The sequence below is a fragment of the Anguilla anguilla genome, chromosome 4, assembly GCF_013347855.1.
Source record: "Anguilla anguilla isolate fAngAng1 chromosome 4, fAngAng1.pri, whole genome shotgun sequence".
Taxonomy (NCBI): Eukaryota; Metazoa; Chordata; class Actinopteri; order Anguilliformes; family Anguillidae; genus Anguilla; species Anguilla anguilla.
This window is the reverse complement of record NC_049204.1, coordinates 18,631,718-18,658,291: the sequence shown is the minus strand read 5'-3', so window position 1 is coordinate 18,658,291 and position 26,574 is coordinate 18,631,718. Positions and strand designations below refer to the sequence as shown.

Here is a 26,574-nt window from a genome sequence, read left to right as displayed (position 1 = left end):
CATGGTGGAGACAAACTGGTGGCCTTAAGCATAATACATAATATTTTTCTAACGGATTAATGAATACTTTGAAAGTCCAAGAAATTATTGCATGTCCTTTAACATGACTCCTGTTCTGGAATCAATAGCTGCTCAAAATGGTGCATGCCATGTTTTACAAATGTATAATCAGACATTGTAAAACATTACATGTCCACAAAATATCATGCTACTGCTTTCCTTTGTGAATTTAACAATCAGACATTTGCCAAAAACTTTATGAATTATGAACTTAGACACCTTTAGCAGGTATATCCAGACACTTCATTACATAGACATAGCACTTAAAACATGAGAATGAATAGACTTTAAATGGGGCTGTTTGTAGTTGGCAATCATCAAATTGACAGGAAAATGAGGCAAAATACCTTTACAGGATTTTTGAATATTCTTTTAAGCAAGTTGGAGATTTAAAGTGTAAAGAGTCACAGCCAAAAGCAAAATGAAGTGTTGTTATTTCTGAAGATTGACCAAGGGCATGATACACCACTAGGTGGTGCTAAAAGAGAAGTGGAAACACAAGATATTTATAGAAAGCAGCCATTGAATACTGAGACACCTTCCGTCCGTTGGTAATTTCAAGCAATTGAAACCTTTTTTGCTTAATTAGTGTGTTTGCATCATACTGTGATGTCCACAACTGATTGATGAGCTACTACATTGTACATTACATATAGTGTGTCTGTATTAGTACAATGTAATTACTAGTAGTAAAATTATGATGGATATATCTATGTTCTTTAACCTTGAGGACATTTGTGAATGTCTGATTATTATTCAAATGAAATGTGTGGGATGTTATTTCCCCAGGTAAATTGATCTTTATACCTGATACTGGTGCACTGTCAGCTGCACTGTTAGAGCTTTCCTATTGTGCAAGTGGGGGAGGGGAGTAAGGCTGGATGTAGTTATATAAACATCAACCCTTCTTACATAAGACAACCAAAGCCTCAGCACAAGCCCAGTTTTGGTTCCACTTTTCTCTGAGGTCAATGCATTCCAATTCTGTTTATGGCTATTTTAAACCATTTATTTTTTTGCAAGTGTTTCAACTGAAATGACATGTTTAATTTAATCTCATAGCTAAATTCAGTCTTAAGTAATACCAGGTCGTTATGCTGATTAATTTCCAAACAGGGGATTCAAAATTCAGTCAGTTTCTTTCCACATTAGATTAATTAACTAGTTTTCTAAGCTAAGGTAACATTTTCTATTAAAAAAAAAAAAGCAACATCCAACAAATGCATTGGCAACTGTGTAGTAATGTGATATGCAGCTCCATAATTTTTATATATGTATTATGTTATGCTAGGATGTGAGGCCGAGGCCTGGTGCAGGAAAACGGGTAACGACAAAGTATTGACACCTAATTAATAAAAATTAAAAAAAAAAAAATAAGCCAAAAGAGCCAAAACAAAGTGAAGAGGAAAAAAATATGGGAACGTAACTTCTTGTAATCACAATAGCCGGTTTGAACTTTTTCCAGTTCCATAGCGCTCCACACCTGCTCAGAGTCTAAACACCACTCTAAAATGGCCAAACAACAGCCCACTAATTATATACAAACCAATATCCTTCCTTTTTAACACACACACACAAAAACATTTGTTATCGTGTTTTTAAAAGCTCAATAAGTCCACTAGAATGGCATATAAAATATATTGATGTCACCATCACCACTTCCCAGTGTAGTTTAAATATCCATGAAATATGTGGTTTCCCTTTAAGATTTTGGAGCCAACTCGCCTTAAATGCTACCAGGATGGAGGGAAATACAAACAAGGTGAAAGAAGCAGCATAATTATACACTATAATGAATACAACAGTTATTACAAACTGATTAACCACTTTTAACAATATCATTAAGGTCAAGTCTTACCCATTTGTGAAAAGTTTTACACATCCAACCTTATGAATTTTTAAGCACAGATTCTGTTGGACTACGCAGTGAAGGAACGTGCACCTTCCTAAAACAGCAAATGTCATGTCTGGAACATAACAATATGTAGGCCTACACAAACGTAATGTTTCCCAGGCACTTCAGTTTTTCCCCAAAAAGACTTTGTTGGGCATGGGTGACGGGTAGTGCTTTGTTTCTACATATCACACTAGTGATATGTAGAAATACATATCACTAGTGTATCCGTGGAGGTGTACATGAACAACGTTTGTTTGTGTCGCATGTATGAATGGGCAGGAGTGGTAAACTTAGCTATAGGCCTATACCAATGTTAGCTAATTCTTTCAGCAAATTTGTTTTATATCATTAGACAGGTGGTCTATGATGTAAAACATTTTAGATAAGCCCTAACTGGGGTGTCTCCTCTGCAGACAAATGATAGCTTATTGATAAGAATGGTATTTACATCAAATAGGTCCGAGTATACTAAATGGAAGCAATGGAAGCTACAAAGCCTGAGACTAATACAGTAAGTTCCGATCCTGATAGGACATAAAGGCATATCAATATTGGACGAACCTGACAGGCTGCCCTGCCTTGACGTCTTGGCTTGACAGTGATGTGAAAGTGAAAGCGTTGCAATCAACAGCTTCCAGGCTGGTAACATGCATGCTTTTAATATTACTTGACATTGTACAGAGAAGAAGACCTCCAGGTTTTCAAAAAGCATGAAGATAAGGGTTGAATGAAGGAAGGATGAACTTGACAGCAGTAGGCAGAGCAGATTGTGGGCACTCTGTGACAGCTTATGCGAGCCCTTAAATAGAGGTTCTATTTTTTGTCATTACTATGGATGTGGAGGCAGCCTGATTGCACTCAGACCACACCATGTGAACATTTAACCATTGGCAATGATGCAACAGAATCTTTTAACTTTTAAATGTTTTCCTATGAATCTCTGTGACCAAATTTCTGATTTAAATCTATATATATGAAAAATGAAATATCCAGTAATTGTATTCTGATTCCCAAAGATATTGCTTGATAAATGCTCACATTTCAGAGGAAGGAACAGAGGAACACAGTATTGAAATCATTGGTGTATAAAAATAATAACCGCGTTCCCTTTTCTCTCCAGTTTAACCACTAAAAGAAAAATAACTTGTATAATAATAAAGTAACAGAAAGTACTAATCCGATTGGCTTTTTAAAATTATAGGCCTACATAGCACCAGTAAAACTTTAAATGTTAAAACATAGAAAAATCTCTAGCCAATAGTGGTTTAAAGTATGTTTTACCACTCCAATGGTATGCAGTGCCAAGCATATGCAAAGATTCATTATGTCTCCAGATTGGTTGGAAATGTCGTCTAAATTCTATACTGGTGCTTAATTGTGTCAGGAACACTTAGCTTACCCTTAAAACCAATCATCCAGAGAAAAGTCTAACAACTCGTACTGTAATGGATGGGGAACTGTAATATCAGATCATATTCTCAATAAATTCACTTTAGTGAGAAAAACGGCACTCTTGAGGTGAATTTGAGAGAAGGAGAGAGGAGGCAACAGATTGTAAAACACAGCAATTAAACCACTTTACCACAGTTCAGCATTGCCCACACTGTATTTCAACAGTGAAATACCAGTAGGTTTTCTGAATCTTCACAATGAACTACATCCTCAAGTACATATTACAACACATCCTCACCAACTGAAAAGGGAGAGTCTACTGCTCACTACAGAGCTTTAGAGAGATACAGTACTCTTTCAGGTCATTCAAGTCTACGGCACAGATTTAAAATAAGATATAGTGAAAACTGGCATACACTGAGTTTGTCTGGAGTCATAGGGTTGACAAATGTTTAGCAGTCCAATCATGCTGAGCTCTAGGCAGAATTAGTGCTACATTACCTTGATGGGCTGGTAGAAAGAAGCATGCATGTAAATGGCATAAGGGTTTGACAAATGTAATGTCAAATAAATAATTAAACAAAAACACCAAATGTTAAATCTGTGCATTTAATTTAATTCCACCTGTTTAACTATACAATTTGTCATCGCCTCTTTTCAGCAGATACTGCATCTTGAATGTTTAATTCTAAAGACACGTTAAGGAGCTAATAAAAAGGTGATTGTTCAAAGGGAAAACAGCTTCAATGAAAAAGTGAAAAAACCTTTCACAATGCAGTATTTTTATGAAAAGCAATCTTGAAATAAATATGCATAAATGATAATCAAAGAAGATGACAATCAAAGAGAGAAATTTCAAAAGGAGTGCTTCAAAAGAACACTGGCTATTAAAAGAAAAATGACAACCTCCACATCCATGATATCCAAGGAAACATTAATAGCCAGGATTGCTTACAACAGCTTTGTAAGTGACTGAACTATGTTTCATTGGATTCTGGATATATGTGACTGACCGATTTCCCAATGACAGAGTGAGGAATGCATTTTTGTTCTTGGTGTAATACTGGAAATTATTCCTGTCAAACAAGTGAGGGAAAGTGTTGGGATTCATAATCCTAAAAATCACAAAAAAATAAAATAAAAAAATGCAAATCAGGTTGGACATGATGCTGTAATTTCGATATTTCAATATGTTGCAATATTTTATAATATAGCAAACGGCATTAAGTAAATTATATGGTAAAATTGGTGCAGTAGCAATATGAATTTAATAGGGCTCAGTTTTACAAATATCACAAACATTTCATATAACTGCAGTATTGTAAACTAGGGAGAAAATATGAATAATATTTTTGGCAGTGGCTTTATATAATGTTCTAAATAAAGAAATGACCTGTCCTCCATTCTGTGAACAGATGGAAACCTCACTCTCCTGACAGACATCACACCAGGACTCCACACCAAGTGGTGCAAAAGGATTGTGAAGTGCTGGGTAAGCATGTTTCATTCCCACAGACTTGACCTTCATTCATTTTGCATTTAACCCGCTGAGGCATACAAATATCTACCGTTGAGTCTCTGGAATTATTTGATTTCTCCCAGAAGTTAATAACAATCTACAAAAATGATCAACAGGTAGTTGCACCACAAATTTAAACCATTTCCTTTCAAATAACGACCACTTTATAACGTTAAATGACCAACTATTCTCTTTAAGCCCCTGGGGAAAAGGATTGTTCTGGATATGATTGTCCTTGTAACATGTGTTTATGTAGATGCTGCCTGTAGAAAGTGAAATTTGAATAGTTAGTTAGCAAATAAACGTGGGCAATCGCTCCATATAGCTTCCTCAGGGAGTGTTGAGAAATGAAGGGTCAATGCTTGTTTTAAATGTCCTGCGTTCTGCAGAGGTCACTTCGGTGATTGCATCTCTAATTTCTCAGGTTGCTTACTCACAGCTTGACAAGGGCATTCATTTCATTCATTTCTAATTCAAAATGAAATATGATCCTTTAGACCTTTGGTATTTGAAATGAAAAACCACAATGCACTCTACCGCTGGGCCACTGTTGAAGACGGAAGACTGTTGAAATGAGGCAGCATGAATCAGGGACGCGCTACTCTTTTATCTGGCAATTACACAGCTCCTCAACAAATAAACTCAAATTTAGTTAACTGCATGACAGTATTTTTATACGAATTAAAAAGTGGAGCCCTGACTTTTTTTTATAACTAAGTTGGTCTGTGAGCTATTCATAGAAAACAAAATTAATTACCTCAGAGAAGACGTTTTCAAAAATCTGGAAATTCATGGTATAAATATACCCTTTAGTCAGCATCTCTTATTGGTTGAGACGACATCAGAATTTGATGAAACAGCATATCTGTTTCATATGGTGTTTTTTCTTTACTTGCCAAAAGTGCTCAAGGTACAGTAGCAAAGAATTAACACTGTGTTGGTGCTTTGCAGTTGTTTTCCAGGCTGATTTTGTCAGGTCCAAGATCTCACTATAATGTAAATAGATCTGGACAAGTAACAATAACTTTGAAACATATGCCCTTGTATATTATTGACCATATAATTGTTGATTTTGGAAGTAGCACCATTAGAACTGGAGAAGATGGATACAAATTTCACATTTAATGAAATTCTAATGAAGCATGTCTTTAATGAACCACTGTTGTATTTATTTTCTAAGAAAGCGAAAAAAGGGACCATACATAGAAGGAAATATTCCGTAAATCATATTCATAAAAACATACTTTGAAGGCTGGGACAGCCTTACCAAACCGGATTCGCCTTACAGGATTTTATATAGTTTTGCCAGTTCAGCCATATCATGAATCAGTTTTAGTGTTAAAGTGACTAAAAAGATCAGTTTTTCACAATTAACAATACTGTAGTGTATAACAATGAGTTTCATTGAACAATTACAATGATAAAGTGCCTGTGACATGGTTAAAAAAGCAACTCTATGAATACCCCTTTCAATATATGTGCACAACAAATAAATTCATTTTAGCAAGTGGCTTACAGTAAGACCAAAATACCTGACACGAGGTTAGAAGATTCCATCTTGATTTTGTGTTGTGAATTCAGGCAATAAATTGACATTTCACATGGGGAAACATAAAATGCTTACATGTGTAATCTAGTCATTTTAATCTCACATTATGGTAAAACCTTAAATGCACTACAATTTAATGCACAAAAGAAGGTGACTCAAAGTAAAGGCCATATTATTATTACCTCTTTTCACTGTGTTCTGATGTCATCAGTGCTAGCAGGCTGAAGGACGCTACTCAGTTATGAGTTACTACATTTTCTAAACAATTTGATTCTACCCACCTGCATGGAGTATCTGCTGGGCAGATTATATACACCTAACACAGTCTCAATAAATATATCATTAAGAAACCTTCCGTTAATTTACTAGGGTTATGGTGACATTTATAGCCAATGTAAGGAAAAGAAATGTTCTCTAACCACAAGCAGATAAATGTCCAGGAAGTGATGGGTAAGGATTTTTTCCACACACAAGAACTACTCACTTCCCAGCTCAGTAGGAGACGATTCTTTTAGTGATACAGGCAAATTTACCATTCAGTTACTACACACAAAAACTTTACTTAAGGAAACGAAGGTCTTGAGCTCGAGACCCAGAGGTCTCATTCCTTGCCAGCAGCGGTCAAGATGCGAACATGACTTCAATATGTTCCATTTCTCGGGCCACAATCAACACACTCTTCAATGTACAAAAAAAAATAACAAAAATGTTTGCAGTCAATTTAATTCCCCTCCAGGAAAAACATATTGAAAGGATTCATGTTTTACAGTGCATGTTTCTCGTTTATCTCATGTTCTTGGTGCAACTGACTGCACACATTCCATTGGTTTTCCCTTTGAACAATGTGTTCAGAAACAGTAAATTTCATGAACACAAAACTTACAGAGTTGCTCATTCATTTGCAGCTTACAACGTCTTTGGGGTGCAAAATAATTTTTACACTCATTGATTGACTTATTTCTGAAAATGTTCACAAAAGTTAAAAAGTAAAATAAATAGAGCATGCCAATATTCCACTGCTTATGCATCACAGCTAACTTCTGGCTATAACAAATTTTATGTTATATTGAAGAACATAAAAAAGTGTGACCCATATCAAAGGTGCTTGTGCTTAGTAACGAATGAGTATTACTGGGTATCATCAACTATTGAGTTCATTTGTCACATCGTAGGCACTTCAAGGTCCAAAGTATGTCAATATATTTGAACTGAATTGGCACAGAACACCACCATGGCATTTATAAATGTATTTCAGTATAGTACTATAGATTTATTCATTAAAACTAAGGGGTAGAATAAACCAAGACCCTGAGCCATTCCATTAAGCTCAGGAGTGATTCGTGCTTGTATGTCAAATGTTTAATTTAACTCATGCCAATCTTGCAGGTTATACTGTAAATATATAATTTTCTAGACAAGCAAGCCAAGCATTCAAATTAAGCAGCAACATACCTGTGTAATTCAAGGATTGAAATAAATGCTATACTTGCAGTGAGAGGAAAAATACAAACTCTCTTTTGTTTTCATTAGCAGTTAGAAAGTGACACTTTGTAGTATTGCTAAGTTTGATTTCAAACTAACAAAACAAATCCATCCAGCCATAGAAAACTACTTCAAAACGCATAAGAAATAACAGGTTTAGACTGTAGCTCCTATTTGGATTGACTTAATTATTAAACTACTGGTATTAAACTAGGTTTAACAGCCACATTTACTGTAAATACACACTATTTAATCTAGTGAGAAACACTATCACAATTTAACAGTGCACCATCATTTTTGTGTTTTGTCTCCATGTTTTTGCTTTGACTCCTTCAGTAAACATTAACTGCAACATTCTGAGATTCTTTGGGTTATGACGTCTATAACTGCTTGAATACCATGAATAACTAGTGATGGTCATCCTACATTAGATGTTGCAAATCAATATATAAATGCTTTACAAACTTGAATTGAGACAAAATACATTAATTTTTTAAATAGTATGTTTATGTCTTTCAACCTTTGATTGCATGATCATGGCAAAAAGGAGCTTCATCAGAGATGAGTTTCATCAGAGATTTAAACACTATGTGTCTATATAATTTTAAGTGATCTGTTTTTTGAATGATTTATAAAGTGTCTTTTACAAATCTGTAGCATGTCACCCTTGTGCAAATGAACACTTTTTAAAGTTCCTTCAAATGTCAGTGCTTTCTACTTCCTCATCGTCCAAAGTTGTGTCTGATCTGGATATCATCAGAAGCTTTTCCTTGTTGGAGTATTGCCTTTTTATCACTTGCTGTATTTCGTCAGAGTTTCCATCCTCCCGGTGAGGAGTGGTTACCTTACTCTGTCTCTCGGCCAGCGCTTCCGCTGAGACCTTTCGACTGGAGGCCAACAGCTCGGAGGAGTCAAAAGACTCCCCTCCCAGGTCCCCCAGTTTTATGTAGCCCTTGTTGTTCGAGCAGTCCAGGCGAGGGCAGCTGAGGCGACGGGGCCTCTCCTGCTGCCTCTCGTTGGCTGTCGACGGACAGACGCCCAGGTCAATGGACCTCGAGTAGTCGGAGAGGGCGCTGAGGGACAAGTGCGACCCCGTCAGCCTCCGACCGGGTGAGGCAGGCAGCAGCTGGACCTGCGACCCCTGCGGTGACGCACGGGGCAACCCCGGCAGGCTGCCCATGCTCTTGTAAACATCCAGCGAATCCTGGTGCGACAGCCCTGCAGCTCCTGCGGCCTCCGCTTTGGTTTCCGGATCGCTGGAGCTCGGCCGAGCTTCCTGGGCCTTGCAGACGACAGCCTTGGCTTTACAGTCGAGTAGGCTCTCCGCGTCCGTTCTCCCAGATCGCCTTCTTTCCTCCACTGCACAGTTATTAAGCTTTATTACCGGAAGAGTGAAAGCGTTAACGGAAGAGGTGACTAAGGACCTGGTCTCCCACTGTTTGGGTTCTGATACCTGCTCGGTCATCCTGTTCTGCTCCCTGTATATGCTGTAGACTGTGTCAGTGAAAGTCTGCCTTTCTGGTGATAAGCTGTGTCGCTTCAAAAAGGACTGCTGCTTCGTTTGGTCGTCGGCCCCCTGCTCTTGCAATTTTCCCGGAAGCGTGGAGGGCCAGGAGCTCTTGGCAAGCACAGCAGCACTGTAGGCGGGACTCAGCTTGCCCTCTAAGCCCCTCGACTGCACGTAGTTCACAAAGCCATTTAGTGGGCTACTGTCCTTAGTCCGCAAGCTGTGGATGTCGATAACCGTCGAATAGATGTCCCTAAGGTTGATGATTTTGGTCTTTTTATCTCTGTTTTCGTGCAACACTGCATTGGCACAAATGAAAAGAAAAATTCCAATACCCATAATCAGAGGGCCAAACACCTTCAGCTTATCTGAATACATGTGCTGGTCAAGGAACTCTGCAAAGAAACCAAGGGTTGGGGGAGCATCAGTAGTCAAGGTGCCATTGGTATGATTAAAGTTAATTACGCTTTCATCCATAGGTTGCACATTCTGGTTATTGCTTGTCCAGTTAGCAAATACAGGCAGTATTTTGCCATAGGTCCTTGCAGCTTTAGGCTTGGCCACCTGACGAGCTGGGTAAATGGGGCTGTCCTTTGGCCAGTATCCCAGCACGGCCATGGCTATTCCCACCAGGAGCACAAGGATCCCTACTGCCGCGACTAGCCCTGAAATGGAGCACAGCTTGAGTTTGCCTTTGACCACAACCACATCATTCTTCCTCTTCTTCTTCGCTTTCCTCTTTCGCTTGTTCTCCGCTCGATTCTTTGCCCTGAGCGAGTCTTGTCGCCTAGCAGAAATCCGCAGCAGGCCACCAGTGGCTATCATGATCAGGATTGGACAGCAGGGCAGTCACTCATCCTGGAAAGGGAGAGAGAAGGAGGGTCAATGAGTCATCATATTACTCAACCAAAACTACTCTTGTTCATTCAGAATATGGCACATTGAAGTGCCTTCCATGTACATTTAATTGAAAAGTGAACTTCAAGTCAGACAGGAAAAGCGCATCAGTGAAGGATGAACATAAACATTTGTGTGTGATATTGAAAACACTGCTTTTACAACAAACATTTTAACCTTTGGTATCATCTACATATTTATTCTAGATCCTCTACTTTCTCTTCTAACAATTTTATGACCGACATTTTGAAATAATGGGTCCTTTACATTTCTATTTGATTGTTACACAAATTCCTAAGAAAAGGTCTAAATGGTATGTGTATTTTGAAGGGAACGTACAGATGAATTGGGGTGGGAGACATTACCAGTCCAGTGTAATCTGTCACAGGGAAAGGACACAGGGCATGTACCCCATCAGAAATGTGTGTTTGCCTGCATGGCTGATTAGTTAGGATGCACTGACATTAGAAATGGGGCACTCCCTCACCAATGACACAATTGCAAAGTGGATATCCATATGGTGGAATAAATATTGAATAATCACATTTACAAATGCCTGAATCATATTTGACTCAGAGCTTGCAGGTAAATTCACTAAGGGATACTAATTATGAAAGTCAACTGTATCTACAGAGACTTATGAATAATGTATTAAACCATACCCAGTAATTCTATTTAACATAGCAATAACTGAGTGAATTCTGATGGCAGCCATCTCTCAGAGTGAATGTATGGTGAAAGCCCATCAGTTATATTTATCCTACCTCACTGAAGTGCACAGCAGACATTCCCAAAAACATACAGTATACAACCAGTATTGCATCACCTCAAAAGGTGACGGATCACTTTACTAAATTTCATGCACCCTCTGTGTATTTAAATTACGTTTTTCCACTGAATGACCGAATTAGTACTGGGTGAGTGCTCTTTCTCTAGAATGCCGAGAGTAGGCAGAAGTAACAAAAAACCCTGGGTGTTTGGTCTAATGAAAAGAAACAACACAAATCACCCATGGACCCTATGGAGCAATTTAAGCACTCTACCTTGGCAACAGTTGCTGAAAGATCTGGATGCTGCAGGATTTCAGAAGAACTGGCCACTCTGTATCCTATTGCGGTTAATCAAATATACAATGCAGTACCTTTGTGTAGGCCCTCAATCTCAGAAGTGGATATTATTAGGACTGATTAATCTTCTACCAAGTGCTACAGCGTTATGTAAATAAAGAGACTAAGAACATGCTGCATCACCCAAAAAAGCATTTCCTCACTCATCCATAATGTCTCTCTTTAATCTATATTCCAGATACAGACTGCGATCAAAATCAAATTGTTGTGTGATGCATTTTTCATGATGTGTAACATATGAAATCCATAAATCCTCCCCACCATTGACCTTCAGCTCTACAGTGCTGGAAAAAAATGTATGATGTGAGAAAGCAGAGATAAAGCAAATATGATAGGCACTGCAAGCTTCAGTAAATCCTCCTAAGCAATGGGACAGTAATGGGGGTAATGGCCTCCATGCTGCTGAAGTATTGGTGTCGTTCTTCTTAATTTGTGATGGCATGTTTACTCCCATGATGTATGATTATGGCTAGGGAAACCGTCATCACATCACGACCTCACACCGCATTCACAAAAGACCTTTTACTCCCTGAGCTTTTGGGCCAGTTTAATTGATTGTCACACAACGTGATTCCCAGCTTTAACCGGTTTAACCGGGAGAAGGAAATCTTGAAGACTAATTCTGTAATAAAAAAAATATGTTTTACTAACATTGACCATTCCTGGTGTAACCCACTGTGTTCGTCATGTTGCCCATTAACCGTGCAGTTATGGCCATCAATACTAGATCTGTGTTGATGAAAATTCTATTAATGTCATCCTTAGTAAAATGTACATCTTGGCCAATTAAAATGTTCTATTGTCTAGCCATACTTTTTTACTTAACTTTACAACTGTATATGTAAAGAACATGGGAAACCTTCAGAAAGTCTACTTCCTCACATGCCATTTTTTTCTTCATAACATGCACATCAAGGTTTAAAGGAATCAATTGTCTTGTCAGCAATTTTTGATTGTGTAATTAACATGCTTTGAATTAGAGAGTGCAACACGTATAATGAACCTCTAGCAGACTGAATAAAAACTATAAATATAGTTTTCAGTCAATCTGCTAGAGTGCAACAAAATATAATGAACCTCTAGCAGATTGACTCCGCAGCAAATTATCGGTGTCCTAGAGAACTGCTGACAGATGTGCACAAAAATGTGACTTTCAGTGGGCTTTCCACAAATGTTTTTTTTAATTATTTTTTTTCTTCACACGGCCGCTACACTTAGCTGTGTGCTATGCATTCTAGCCCAGTCTTCATTTGTCACAGGACATGAAACATATCAGTAATGGGGAAAGAAAAAACAAAGCCACTGACATTAAATGATTTTTCTGTATAAACCCAAATCCTTTAAAAAAATTAACTGTAATTATCTTGGAACAAAGCATATTCTCTGGCTATCACTTTATATGTGTCTACAACATCATTAAAGAATAAACAAGCATTTGCATACATGATACTGAAACCACCACATTCCATCCATGACCTCACATTTATTCTGAGCTGATGTGTTGAACTTGGCTTGACTCCATTGAGATGACATACTGGAAAACACTAAACAAACGGAAAACACTAGAAACATATGAACCTGTCTGTATGAAAACACAACACTGACAGAGCTGACATGAGCTTCTGTAAACACAAAAAACTGTGTAACATTGGATACAAATTCCAGGTTTCTGACCAAAAACGTTTTACAGATTCAGTCACAAATGTGTTTGCAGATATGGTCTATTTGGGCACCTCACAGGTCATACCTAGTAGAGAATACCAAGGCTAAAACTTAAGGATGTGTACTGGATGTTTCCTGTATTCTATCTACAAGCTCAATACCTATATACTTGCTTAGCATAGTTCATGTACATTAGTGCTTGTAATATGATGTAATATACAGTGAGCTTCATAATGTTTAGGACAAAGACACATTTTTTCTTGATTTGGGTCTGTACTTCACAATTTTGTAATTGTAATGAAATGATTGACATGTTCTTAGAGTACATATTCTTAGCATTTTATACATTTTGGTTTCACCATGTAGAAATTACAGCACTTTTTTTATAAATAGACCCCCCATTTCAGGGCTCAATAATGCCTGGGACAAATTGATTCACAGGTGTTTTTGATTATGGATTGTTCTTGGTGTTTGTCAACATGTGGACCAGAGTTGCACCAATGGAAATCAAAGAAGCCATTATGAGGCTGAGAAATAAAATAAAAAACTGTCAGAGACATAGACCAAACCTTAGACTTACCACAACTACTGTTTGGACCAGTAAGAAGAAAGACAGGACTGGTGAGCTCAGTAAACGCAAAGGGCCTGGTAGCCCAAGGAAAACCTCTACAGTTGATGACCAAAGAATTCTGACTGTAATGAAGAAAAAACCGTTTGCAGAAGACTTCACAAACAGAACTACAAAGGCTACACCGCAAGATGCAAACCACTAGTTAGCCGCAAAACAGGACTGACAGGTTACAGAAGCTAAGAGGTGCCTAAAAGAACCCTGCAGGGTTCTGTAAAAAGGTCTTGTGGGCAGATAAGAAATAAAGTCACTTGTATCAGAGAGATGGCAAGATCAAAGTGTGGAGGCCAAAAGGAACTGCCCAAGAAGCAACACAGCACCCCCCGCCCCCAACCCTCATCTGTGAAACATGGTTGTGGGGGTGTTATGATTTGGGCATGTATGGCTGCCATAGGTACTGCCTCACTTCTCTTCAGTGATGATTTAACTTCTGAAAGCAGCAGCAGAATGATTTCTGAAGTGTACAGTAATGTCTTTTCTGCTCACTTTCAACGAAATGCCACCAAACTCATTTGACGACGCTTCATCCTACAATGTTTACAATGATCCCAAACATACTGCTAAAGCAACAAAGGAGTTTTCCAAAGCCAGAAATGGAAAATCTTTGACTGACAAAGTCATTCACCCGATCTGGATCCAATTGAACATGCATTTTATATGCTGAAGAGGCAACTATCCCTAAAGCAAGCAGGAGCTGAAAATAGTGCAGTACAGGCCTGGCAAAGCATCAGAGAAGATAATCAGCACCTGGTGATGTCTATGGGTCACAGACCTCAAGCAGTCATTGCTGCAAAGGATACGCGACAAAGTACTAAATGTGACTACTTTCATTTACATAACATTAATATGTTAATATGGTGCCCTGAAATTGGGGGGTTATGTATAAAGTGCTGTAATTTCTACATTGTGAAACCAAAGGTTACAAAAATACTGTTAAATAAAAGGATACACTAAAATACACATATGATAAACTGAAAATTGTAATCACTGCTAGAGATTTTATATTCAGCTTTCTGTCAGTAGGTTGCTCATTTTGACAGCTTGGTTAGCAGTCTAACTTTAGCTAACTGTAGCCTAGTATATTTTTTTAGACTCTGAACTGTTGCTACTTCTGAGCAACTGTGAACGTTTACATGAACAAATAAATGCTTAAATTGAGGACATGACCTGGCATTTTAAAGACTTTGTGTGGTGCAGTGTTTTGTGAAAAATAAGTGTGTTCAGTTCTAGAAAGAACAAACTTCAACTCAAATGCTTATTGTTGCATCATTCATAAATAGATGTCCTAATCATGTGTTCTAATCACACCAGTGTGACCGTACACTTCAGGGACCACTCTAGCACTGTAACACCGGTGTGATGTATGCGCCAAAAGGTTCATAAATCCAGCCTGCCCCACACTCACTAATGATATATTCAGTATAACCCAGCCCTCTTTCCAGGTGCACCGGGCGCTTTGTCCTGTGCCCTCCTTGCCTCTGGTCCCAAAAAACACCAGCATTGACTCGCCACGCCCAGTACGCCCCCAAGCCGCCACATTGACTGCACCCATGTACCATGTGACATTGACCCTGGACCATACAGCCCTACGTATTACAATTGCGCATTTAAGTTGCTGCATTTTCACCGGCGCCTGTAGGGAAGAGTTCCACCATTTTGTACTGCTTGAGGAACAGCAAGTTAAGTGATATGGATGCAAAAAACAATGATTTCAGAAGACCTGTCTCTAATAAATACATCTCCAGTGAAAGTCACATTGCAGTATTACTGCTGAGCTTGTTGTGTTTTAATGGCCAGTTAAAAGTACAGCTAGAAAAGGACATTCTTATGCGGTTTCCGCTCCCAATAAGAGCGTTAAGAAAAGTGTCTTCTGCCGCAGTGTCACGCTGAGGCTGCACTAACCTTTGATTAATGGCTCTCATTATCATAAACATTGCTTGTAGGAATTTGTTCTTTATGATACAGGTGGCTCCTCCTCTCTGCACTGCGGCCCTCGTTCATCAGAGTCCTCTGTTTACCTCGTTTAGGCCAGGAAACCCGTAAAGATAAAGGCGTCTGTAAAAATGATTTCCACTTCCGGCCCTCAGTGGATTAGTCACTAAAATTCTATTTCTGTCACAGAATATTTGTGTGACTCTGACCATATTTATGTTGAAATGAAACAATAACACCTGTGATATGAGTCTTTTGAAGACTCCACGGATGTTTACAAGGCTGCTTCCATCTGTGTTTGTTTTGAGCATATGCATGGATACTGTGATTGGCATAAAGGACTTTGCTCTGGAAGCGCTTTTGAGATTAATACAGATAAATGTAACATTAGGAATTCACCTGTGAGATTTCCTTTGACATGCCTGCATTCTAGCGTTTATTTTTATTGATGAACCATGCATGATTAATTACATTTATTTTGTAGACTTAGTGCTAATTTTTTAAGATAGATTTTAGTCGGAATGCACTCTTATGCAGGACTGTAAGACAATGCAAGTGCTTAATATATTAATAGTAAATATGCAAAGAACAGCCCAACTAGTAGCATAACAAAGTCACCAAAGTGCCAAAGAAGGCAACGCAGGTCTGTCTAAGGCATTACAAACAAAAGCCTAGAAATGTCAAATCTGTTTTCAGTTTTTATTGACATGTGCTGTCTGTAATATATTTGGAAAAGATCCACGCTCAAGTGTTTAAAAAAAAAAAATAAATAAACTTTTTTAAGAAAAGCATGAGACTGTGGATTGAAAAATGTCAGCATACTATCTTTCAGTTTTTCGTAAGACTTATAGAGTTCCTAATCTGTGTCAGTAAATCCATTAAAAAAAACTAATGAATTGCCCTGTTGTTTAAACATCCAAGTCAAAAACAGGTAACTGTATGAGGAGTAGCAGCATTTCTTTGATGGCAGTAAACTGAAATATAATCTTCACCACCATCTTTACTGCAAAATACTGAAAGTTGACTTTTTTAAATTAAGATACCTGACATTCTAAGCATAATTAGCCCATTCAATTTCTGAACAGAACAGTATCTGACCTTTGGTTATATTGTAAGTCTTATGCGAGAAAGCCTGTTGTAAATAAAATAAGGAACTGTTTGCTGAAATACTGTACAGTAAAACTGCATTTGGTACTAGGTTTTTGAAATAAATACAGATCCAAAGATGCGCCTGAGGCAAGGCATGCCATCGCTTGGCAACCAGCAGCGATATTGGAAAGATGCAGGACTATATTATATTTATGATGTGCATCTTTCTAAGTTAGTCTTGTTCTTAGTCTTGGTTAGCCTACTGCCTACAGTCCACGTTGTCTGTTCTCTACAACTTGTTAAAGACATATTCTATAACGTGTTAAATTGCTAATAGTAGCCTTCATGTTACTTCTTAGTTATAGAAAGTGCATATTGTAGTGATAGTCAACGATACCCCAGTTTATAACTCAAAACATCTGTAAGGAACTGGAGGACAGACCTTTAGGCCACAGGACCATCTTGCTGTGTTACATCTACCTGCTCGGTGATATCCTGCAAACTGTGATATACCTGTATATACCTGCTTATTAGGAAAAATTGGGAGAAATAGCTATAACTCCCTACTTGATGTAAAATAAACGCTTTCTTCATTTTACATATCAATTTATGCTTAACTGGGTCTTCTTTCGGGTTGTGGTTAATATTGAGGTGGCTTAGTGTTACGTCTGGTAGCGTATGCCTGGTTATTAAATACAGGTGAGTTATGGGACATAACAATGCTCATATCCATCTTTTATAATGAGAAGTCTGGCTTCTACGTTCTAGTCTATATGCTAGTCTATACACATATTCTTGTACACATGCTGTCATCATAATAACAAAACCAACGCAACACTTCTACTTTTATGACCGCACGAGGAAATGGCTATCTCTGGGCAGACAAAGATCTATCATTAAAGTCAGTAACACCACCAAACCAAGCAGAACCTTTAGGTATAAAACTGACAACAATATAAAATTTCAGATGCAACTTAAAGCTGTTAACAACAGAAAAATGCATACTGTATGTGATCACATCCTTGCCAACTTTTAAGAGACAAACAGTACAGGACCAAACAATTTGGATGGATAGTCACTGGTTCAACTCTGATTTAAAAAAAAAAACTGCCAGTCACACCCACACTCATGTGCTGCTGGGATACAATGTAAATGCTGACTGTCTGCTGCAGCCTCAACAATACAGTAAGGTATAATTTTCAGACTAAAATTCCAATTTGAAGTTATTAGCATATATAATTTGATGTATTTGCATTTTCACAATTTTATAGAATTCATAAAATATACATGAAGAATGACTTACTGTACCGTTATTTTTTTTTCCAGATTCGAAAGCAGATTCTTTTAACCAAAATATATCCTGTTGGCATTATCCATTTGTCTCTGTCCAGGGTGCTGAACTGCATGACAAGTAATTCAATAGCCCTTCAAGAAAAAAATGCTCTGCCAAACACTTTTTAAATGCAAAAAATTGAAGTTTCAATTTTCATAGTTTCAAGATAGTCCCCCAAGATTGTTGTTGTTCTTGTTCTGCATAAGATTACTGCTATACACAAATGTTCCTTCCACAACTGAATTTAATGCTGAAAATATTTGAACTGTTTTTCAAAGGAAGTCTATATGAGTGTCATTGTCAAGTAAATGGCTTAATACTTCCTCAGATTGGATAAGTAAATCCTTTTATTTTGAGGGGATGATGGACAGCAGAATATGTAAGCATTCCATGTAATTATCTGTGAAATCTTAATTTTCCTCCTTACTTCACTGGGCTGTAAGCCATTGTGTACTCCAAAGGTGAGCGATGAAAGGCACAAATTGATATTCTCCAGGCACATCCCTGGACCTTCCAGCCAAAAACAAAAATCAAACAATAATCTTCTTAAAACCTGTCATCAAAACACAATTCTGTATGTCTGGGGGTGGGGGGTGAGGGGGTGTTTCCAGAGAGAGAGAGAGAAGTGCCACAACGGCCACATGAATGACACCGGAGTTAAAACATCTGTCCTGTGATTAAATTATTTTAATTGATATGCTATAATAAAAACATCCCAGTACACAACCAGTTAAGGATTATACTTATTGTAATAACAGACAAATGTGTTAGGCCTAAATGTAAACCATCATGGATGATCATGTAAAAAAATATGTTGGGGTCATCACATGCCCTTTGGCGTTTAAACGTCATGGTTACATGAAGAAGTCAGTACAACATAATGAGTGCAGTGCCACAAATCTCTAGGCTATTCAAGGAGTGTCAGGCCCTGTCTACTAGTGTTCTATCTTAATTCAGTGGGGGTGACATTTCTGCAGTAGCTGCAAGCAGAGGCTGAAACATAGTCCAATGTGCCATGTGACACCACACGGTCCATAATTTGAAGACATTCTATGATGGGTACAGCATCTGAGAACCGGAACTGTATCGTATACGTAGCACTGCAAAAATCCAACATCATGATTAAATAACTGACGAACATAAGCTAAATAAATGTAAATGAGCTGTTCATGTTATTAAAAATTCAACAACAGGCTTCTTGCCAAAATGCAGTACCTTAAAACAGAACATTCTGCTTTAAAATCACTCATTAACAGGCGGCCAGTTTTGCGCTTGGTTCTTTCCCCGTGATTGGCAAGTCCACACATCCTTTCTGACCATTCTCAACTACAACGAATGCCTGGCATATATCCTCATCAAATTTTCTTTTCTGTAGACTAGCATGCAGAGAAAAAATAAAGCACGTGCATATGGTTAATGCAGGATCGCAGCAGTTCACAGCCTCCGGGCACAGAAGCAGGGCCCGGACCAGTTGAAACTTCATGCCATAGTTGATTACGCTTTATAATTGCACGATAATTACAGCGAAGTGCAGATATTTCCACAAGTCTATGAAGTAGAACTAAAACCTATAATGCTGAAACGCACGTTTATATTACCAGTGTGGCAAAAACTGGACTCACCAGCCATAGTTCTATACATCAAAGTAGTTTAAAGAGTTTCCGAGTTACCGATATTATTACTGTATAAACAATATACACATTTGTGAAATTCAAAAACGAAGATTTGGTTGGACAATGAATTTCCAGTAGCCTACGTAATCGGTCATTTTTGTCCCAAGGAATGACATACGAATCAGTAGAACGAATAATATATTCATATTAATAATATATGGGACCACAGGTAGGGGAATAATAAACGGAGTCTAATAAAGGTTTCTGTCAATTTTTCTCACCAATATGTGTGCAATCCTACTGCAAACTATTTCAGCATTGCTTCTGCAGGTATGATGCACGTCAACTGTACTGAATCTCTAGCCCTATAAATACGCATATGCAACAAATCAATAAATTGCCCAGTAAAATAGCCTTTGTGTAGCTAATACATTGACATTAAATATAAAAAATGAATTTAATATTAAAGAGTTGTTTGTACATCTGATAGTGCAGTCTCTTCATACACCACCGCCTAGCTACGTTTTTTAAATGTAATAAAGGCTTTGTTTTTTAAAATAGCAGAGCCTCTCGCAAAACATATTAAGATAATATGATATTCTCCCACATTCACTTACCGTTTGTTAGACTACAGGGGGAAATCCATGTGAAATAAAGTATGGTGATACTTTAGCCCATCTGAGGTAATTTGCAGTTTTGCCCGTCGTGGAAAACGATGTAGGCTACGGAAGGGTTCGTTTCCGTAGTATTTCTCTACTTTAAATACGTATTTAGATAATAAACTGACCAGTTTAACTTACCAAGTAATACATGAAAATGTCCACCATGTAAGAAAGCATGAGCCATTCTGCGTTTTATTTAAAGATATTTAAAGTTTCTCTTCAGCGACGGGTATGTCGCGTGACGAAAATTGCACTGCATGGTACTCCATGAAAGTCCACTTGAAAAAAATACTTCTCCAGTCAAGAGCATAAACACCATATTGTAGTTTCCATTGAGTGTTCCAGTATTACCTGCGTTTCTTACGAATACATTTCCTTTTAGTTGGCGCGTTCGCGCTGGCTCCCCGGAGTTTGTCTTCAAGCTGCGCATAGAGTTTGAGATGGCGAGTTGTGTGCTGCCAGGCAGGAGTGATGGGGATTTCGCTGAAGTTACCGATGTTATGATCCTTGGCTGTTGTTGCTATGGCACCACAGCTGTGTTGAAATGAAACTGCTGCAGGATGTGAATAATTGCTTCTTACCTATCCTCGCAGTAACGAATCCTGCCCAAGTCTAGATGAACAGCACCTAAGGCGAAAGACACTATTCGAGTTCGGGTAGTCTTCGCGCGGTTATTGATGTCTCCACACAATTTTCAACATTATGTATGTTGATGCACTGATATGAACTCTAATATGAACCTGCACAAGGTATCATCCCGCGTCACCTCCAACCCCCACAATCCAAAAACTGTGTTCAAATTGCGCTATGATACAGATATTGAAATATAACCACATTAGGACTGCTGCTGGTCATTTGAGTGCTTAGCACAGTAGGTTATATGGGAAAAATAACGAGTAGCCTACCACATTTGGTCCGCACTATTACATCACGATATAGGCAACAATAAGTTATTGTTCTACTTGTCCATGGCGCCCCGCTGGTTAACAGTTGCTGACGGCTAAATAATCGCAGGTAATTAAATTGGTTGCATTGTACCTTACCCAAATCTGATCCAAGACCACACATCCTCTTAAACGAAATCCACACTGCAATTATTGCCCCCAGGATCCAAAAACTGAAGCTGGAAATAAACGCGCTTATGTGTGCGGGATTTGAGACTATTCCACCGGGGGTGGGGCTCCCATTACGTTTATGAACGTTTTTTCTTAGTATAATTTTACAAGAAATCCAGAATTGAGTCGAATTTGCTTTGTCTCATGCATTTCTTAGGCTACTTGAAGAAAACATATGCGACACGAAGTGTTTTCAATCGATTTTCATTTTTCTTACCCGTCTTCCGAAGTAAAGAATAGAAATAATGTCCTTTTTCGTTTAAACATGCACTGCATTATAGCCAAACAGTTACCAGAAACAGCGCATTGTACTCATTAAGAGACAGACTGTTGAAGCGGTTCCAGCAGCCTAAAGTGTTCGATGAGGCGGATATTTGGAAATTCTTCAATTGCGCAATGCATATTTGTATAACACACAGAAACAAAACAGTTAAGAACACATTAAAACGCGATAAAAACTGCGTTTTCCAATCGAACATAACACACCACGACAAGGTTTTAACAGATACACAGTGATTGCAAAGCAAGTGAGGTAGTCTTTTCACTCCTAAAATGCCGCCGTATCGGCAAAAGGCTTGAAATTAATTACAAATTATTAGTTAGGCTAAGAGCGGGAAGATTCTTGAAGCCCCACTTCTCACTATTGTGCAAATGAGAAAAATATAGCCATGTCAATTACAGCACACTAAGAATGTGTTCTCTGCTTCTTTCTCAACAATAATGAAAGGATCTCGCGTCTAAAGCCAAATACTATTAAGACCCAGGTCCTACACAGCAAACATTTCTACAGATTAACGGTCTCAAAATGAATCAGTTTAAATTTAAGATGATTCTGGTTATTGAACCAGCCCCAGCTGATGAAGAATGTCCTGTGTGCTTGGATGCTCTCATTTCGGCAAACCACTGCCTTTGATGTGAGCTTTGCTGCAGTTCACAGTCCTGTCTCGAGAGCCTTGGAATGCCGCTCATTTCCGCCCTCTCAGCGCTCATTCTCAAAACTCAAATGGCTGCCTGCTTTCGCCTAAATGAGTCTTCACAAATCCCAAGAGCTCACTTCCCACAGAAGGGCTGTAAAAACATTTAACATTTAACTATAGTCGTCCATTCAACAATACAATATAATAACAACAACATAATATAAGTTGATAGGACAGTCAGTTCACAAATCACAAAACATGAAAAAAATTCCCTGCAATCAGAGTTTTCCCTTTGCATTGGACAGTAGCAAAGGAATTGATATTCTTCAGTTTTTTATTTCAGTTTAGACAAGGAAAGGTATCATAGGATATACATGTATGGTATAATTTCCTTATTTCCTTATAATTTGAGTTAAGCAGGCCATCAGGAGACTGAAAAATCAGAGTAAATTGATCAGTGTCAAAATCAACAGTTTGATACATCCAGGGGGAGTGCTGTTGGGGGTTCTCCGCTCGTTCCGCGATAGGGGATGAATAACATAATTACGAAAATAACGTTATTTTCCTTAGATAAACATTGGATTGTGTGGCCCCCCTCGTGGTCGTGTGGCCCCCCTAGCGGTTGTGGCCCTAAACAACCGCATAGAGCGCTTATGCCACGGGCCGGCCCTGGATACATCGTTAGAAACCAAGAATGCACAGGTCAGCTCATCAATAGCAAATGACCTGATAGACCACAGAAGATGAAGTGGACGAACAAAGAATAGTTCAAATTGTGACGAAAAACCCACTTTCAACTGTCGAACAGATCAAGAACACTCATCACGATGTAGACACAGATGTGTCAGAGACTTCCATAAAGAGAAGACTACACCAGCATAACATAACTTTGCTAAAACAAAGTACATAAAAAACTGTAGAGCTCTGACACAAAACCTTATGGATAGATGAGACAAGTATTAACCTGTACCAAAGTGATGTAAAGAAAGGCCCCCTCCCCCACCCTCCAACCTGTGAAACATGGAGGAAGTGTTATAATTTCACCTGCTACATTATTCATCTGTCTACATTATTGCCACAGACCTTTCTGGTGACACTGCTTTCCTGCCAGTGGACTCTCGGGTTTCTGTTCAGATCCCTCGCTCGCTAGCCTTCTCTCCCTGATGTGTCCCACAGGCGTCCTTCCTCAAATTAACTCTCCAGCATTCCATAAACCTCAGCTACTTCTAGTCCATCACCACCACTCTGCGATTCTTTCATACTGAACAGAGCAGCTGAATTCTTTCATAATGAAAAGAACAACTGGAAAATAGTAAAAAAAAATGATAGCCTGTTTCTCAGTGCATCTGTGGTTGCACAGTTAAATCAACAACGAAAATACAGCAAAAGCAAATGGCATAAAATGATTTAAAGTCATATGAAATTTAGGGGCATTTTCTTTGAAAGGGTGGCCATCTGACATAGGCCATCTGACCATGCCATGGGCATAGAATTACAACATTAACCTTGCCCATCCTAATGAACAAAACAACCATTCTATAGCAATAGATGTGCTCGGGAGCCATAAAAGACAATGTCAAGTATTCCTATTGCGTTCTTGTCTTCTGAAAAATGCAAGAACCACGAGACTGTGTGTGGGTTCTGAGGGTATTGATTTAAATAAATTAAAATTCATGTTAAATGGTGGTAAACCTCAGTCCAATCAAGCAGAGTCTTTTGTCAACACTCGTGATCTGAAACAGTGATTGGATCAGAAGAAATCCAGCTGCAAACAGACCCATTAGGGCTTATACCCAATGCTACTGGTACTGAAGCCTTCTGTATCTCCCGAGAAGCAGTTAACTACTATGTTAATCACTATACCATACTCTAAAGTAAACTATGAGTGAGCATAGTGAGCATAGTGCAGAAACATAATAGCATTGATGGGGTGTTATACTGGTGTGGCATGCTCAGACTAGGAATATTTGTCATTAATACAGGAGAAAAATGACAAGGCCATATAAACATTTTTCAAGCCATTAAATCGGATGACAATCAGACGCATGTTGTTAGTTGCTTTGAACTTATTTGGAAAGGAAGAAAATATAACAGGAAGGGAACTCTAATTGATAAAGATGTATTTTGAATTTTATTAAGGAATAAGAGACTACCGATGTGATCTGAATGTATTGTATTGTATAAAGAGTGAATTCACAAGTTGGAAACAAGGCTTACAAATGTGTAAAGTACATTTCATAGTTAAAGACTGACAATTTTTCAGAAAGAATCTGGGGCTTGCCTGTTCTGGTACATTCCATGCACTGGGATAAACAGAGCATTCTCTCTTTAAGACAGAAAAAAGAAACAAAATGTATCTTAGCCCTAAAAACTTCGGATTACAACAGACCCCAGAGAAAAAAGCACAATGACATTGAACAGATTTGCATTCCTGAAGATTCTCTGGAGTCAAAGTTTGGCCATAATTTTTCTTCTGCTCATTGATACACACAGAATTGTAAACTTCTGATGTTGCACTGACTGAAAATGTACCATTTCTAGCAAATATAGATGTTAATAAAACTTAAACATGTTTTTTTTTTAACTTGCTTTAAAACAATGAAGAAAATGCACAACTGGATAACACAGTTAACAAACGTACAGCATATTTGGTGTCCTAATGTTCCATGCCTGGAGAGACAGGTTCACATTAAATAAAATAATAGGATGATGGCAACCAAGTTAAGAATGACATCAGCTATAAAACATTCAAAACCAAATAATATGTCTCTACTACTTATATTAAATTTGGATTTGATTATGAATTTCTTCAAAATGAGCAATGGCAATTTCCAGCTTCCCATTTTAAAAAATTAAATACTTTTTTTAGAGATATAATATATTTTAAAATAAATTATGCAATTTGAAACATAAACCCTTTTGGTATTCCAGAATCTTGTATATACACATTATTAACGTCCTATAAATGCTTCTAAATTTGTGACTATTTCATAATAAATAGGAGTGAATCAGCAGGTCCAGTGAAATTATAAAGCATTTTATATAAAAGGAATCAAATGAAATGAGAACACAGCATTGGTTATGGCCAAGTTTAAAGCCAGTTGACAACAGACGTATCAGAAACAAAGCCCAGTATAATTCTTAAACGGTTGTATTTTAAGTACAAATAGCACCTTGATGACCAAGCAGATGACAGCTGAACTGTCATATTTGTGATTGTCAGTCCTGTACTGTACTGCAGTTTTCTGTAGAACATTACACAGTAGTAAAATGTATATAAATCGGCATATTGAAAATGCAATGTGAAGTAGAACGGACCAATGCACCAAAGTTTTAAGCTTTGGAGAGAACACCAGGTTCGAGGTTCGGGGGTTTTGGGTGGGATGAGGCTGAGCCCAAGTAAGAAGAGTGACTAAAACCAAAGTCCAAAGTCCCAGACAGACTAGGTTTTCCCAGCCAAATTCTCCCTGTGTATCTCTATAAGAAAACTCCTGGAATGCACAGATATATCTAATGTATATACATATAAAAGGTGAGAGTTGGTTTGGTTGGTTTCATGTGTTGGTGTCACTGCTTGAGGATTGGTTGTCTTCTGCGTGTTTGAACATCAGGATGGAGTTGTAGATCTTCAGTGCCGGGCCCAGTTTCACGCTCATTATCTTTACGATGTCACGTTGAGTCAGGAGCAAAAAGGCCTTTCCGTCTATTTGCTGTTGAAAGAAAATGTTCCAAAATGTGAGAGAGGAGGGGCATTGATTGGGTAACAATGCCTGCCTAGCAGTTGGCTTTCCAGTTGATCCAAAAGGTGTTGGATGGGGTCAATTGGAAAACCCCAGACCAAGGGGTATCCAGATACTTTTGGTCATACAACATACATATATAAATAATTTTTCTTCCCCTAAGATGATGATATTACTACTGCTGTTTAACAACCCTTAAAATATCTCAGACAGCAAATGAAAGTTCTGCTTCAGAAGCGAGGCATTTTGTCTGGATACCAATTTCTATATGAGGGCTCCTGCATTGTGACTTGCAGCCAACGTTTCAAATTTTATCTGTCTCCCAAGGCTGATTTCTAATCCAAACAAACTGACGCTCGCAAAATGAGTTCTGAGAATAAACCCTGCCATCCCCTCATGTCCTACAGTTGACACCTGCAAATGTGTTTGATAGCAGAGGCTTCTCTGCACCTG

At 38.2% G+C, this 26,574-nt stretch overlaps 2 protein-coding genes across 9 annotated transcripts in view; both read right to left on the bottom strand.

Moving 5' to 3' along the window:
• Positions 1-6,015: 6,015 nt before the first annotated feature.
• On the bottom strand, positions 6,016-24,378 carry tmem200ca (transmembrane protein 200C, genome duplicate a). Of its 6 annotated transcripts, none has more exons than XM_035414128.1 (3): positions 21,393-22,397; positions 20,488-20,976; positions 6,016-10,264 (listed from the first exon to the last, which is right to left on the bottom strand). In XM_035414128.1, the coding sequence occupies exon 3, from the start codon at positions 10,229-10,231 to the stop codon at positions 8,597-8,599; it is 1,635 nt and encodes a 544-aa protein (XP_035270019.1). In that variant the 5' UTR covers positions 10,232-10,264; positions 20,488-20,976; positions 21,393-22,397; the 3' UTR covers positions 6,016-8,596. The 6 variants fall into 6 exon arrangements, with proteins under 6 accessions (XP_035270019.1, XP_035270020.1, XP_035270022.1 ...); XM_035414129.1 differs by having other exon boundaries at positions 21,682-22,397; XM_035414131.1 differs by lacking the exons at positions 20,488-20,976; positions 21,393-22,397 and adding an exon at positions 23,465-24,378.
• Positions 24,379-24,539: 161 nt separating this feature from the next.
• The window catches only part of LOC118225570 (lethal(3)malignant brain tumor-like protein 4), an 87,199-nt gene continuing 85,164 nt past the window's right edge, over positions 24,540-26,574 (bottom strand). For all 3 annotated transcript variants that reach the window (XM_035414124.1, XM_035414122.1, XM_035414125.1), the window contains one exon: positions 24,540-26,091. In XM_035414124.1, coding sequence (XP_035270015.1) covers positions 25,936-26,091 — 156 coding nt within the window. In that variant the 3' untranslated portion in view covers positions 24,540-25,935. The remainder of the gene's footprint in view (positions 26,092-26,574) is intronic.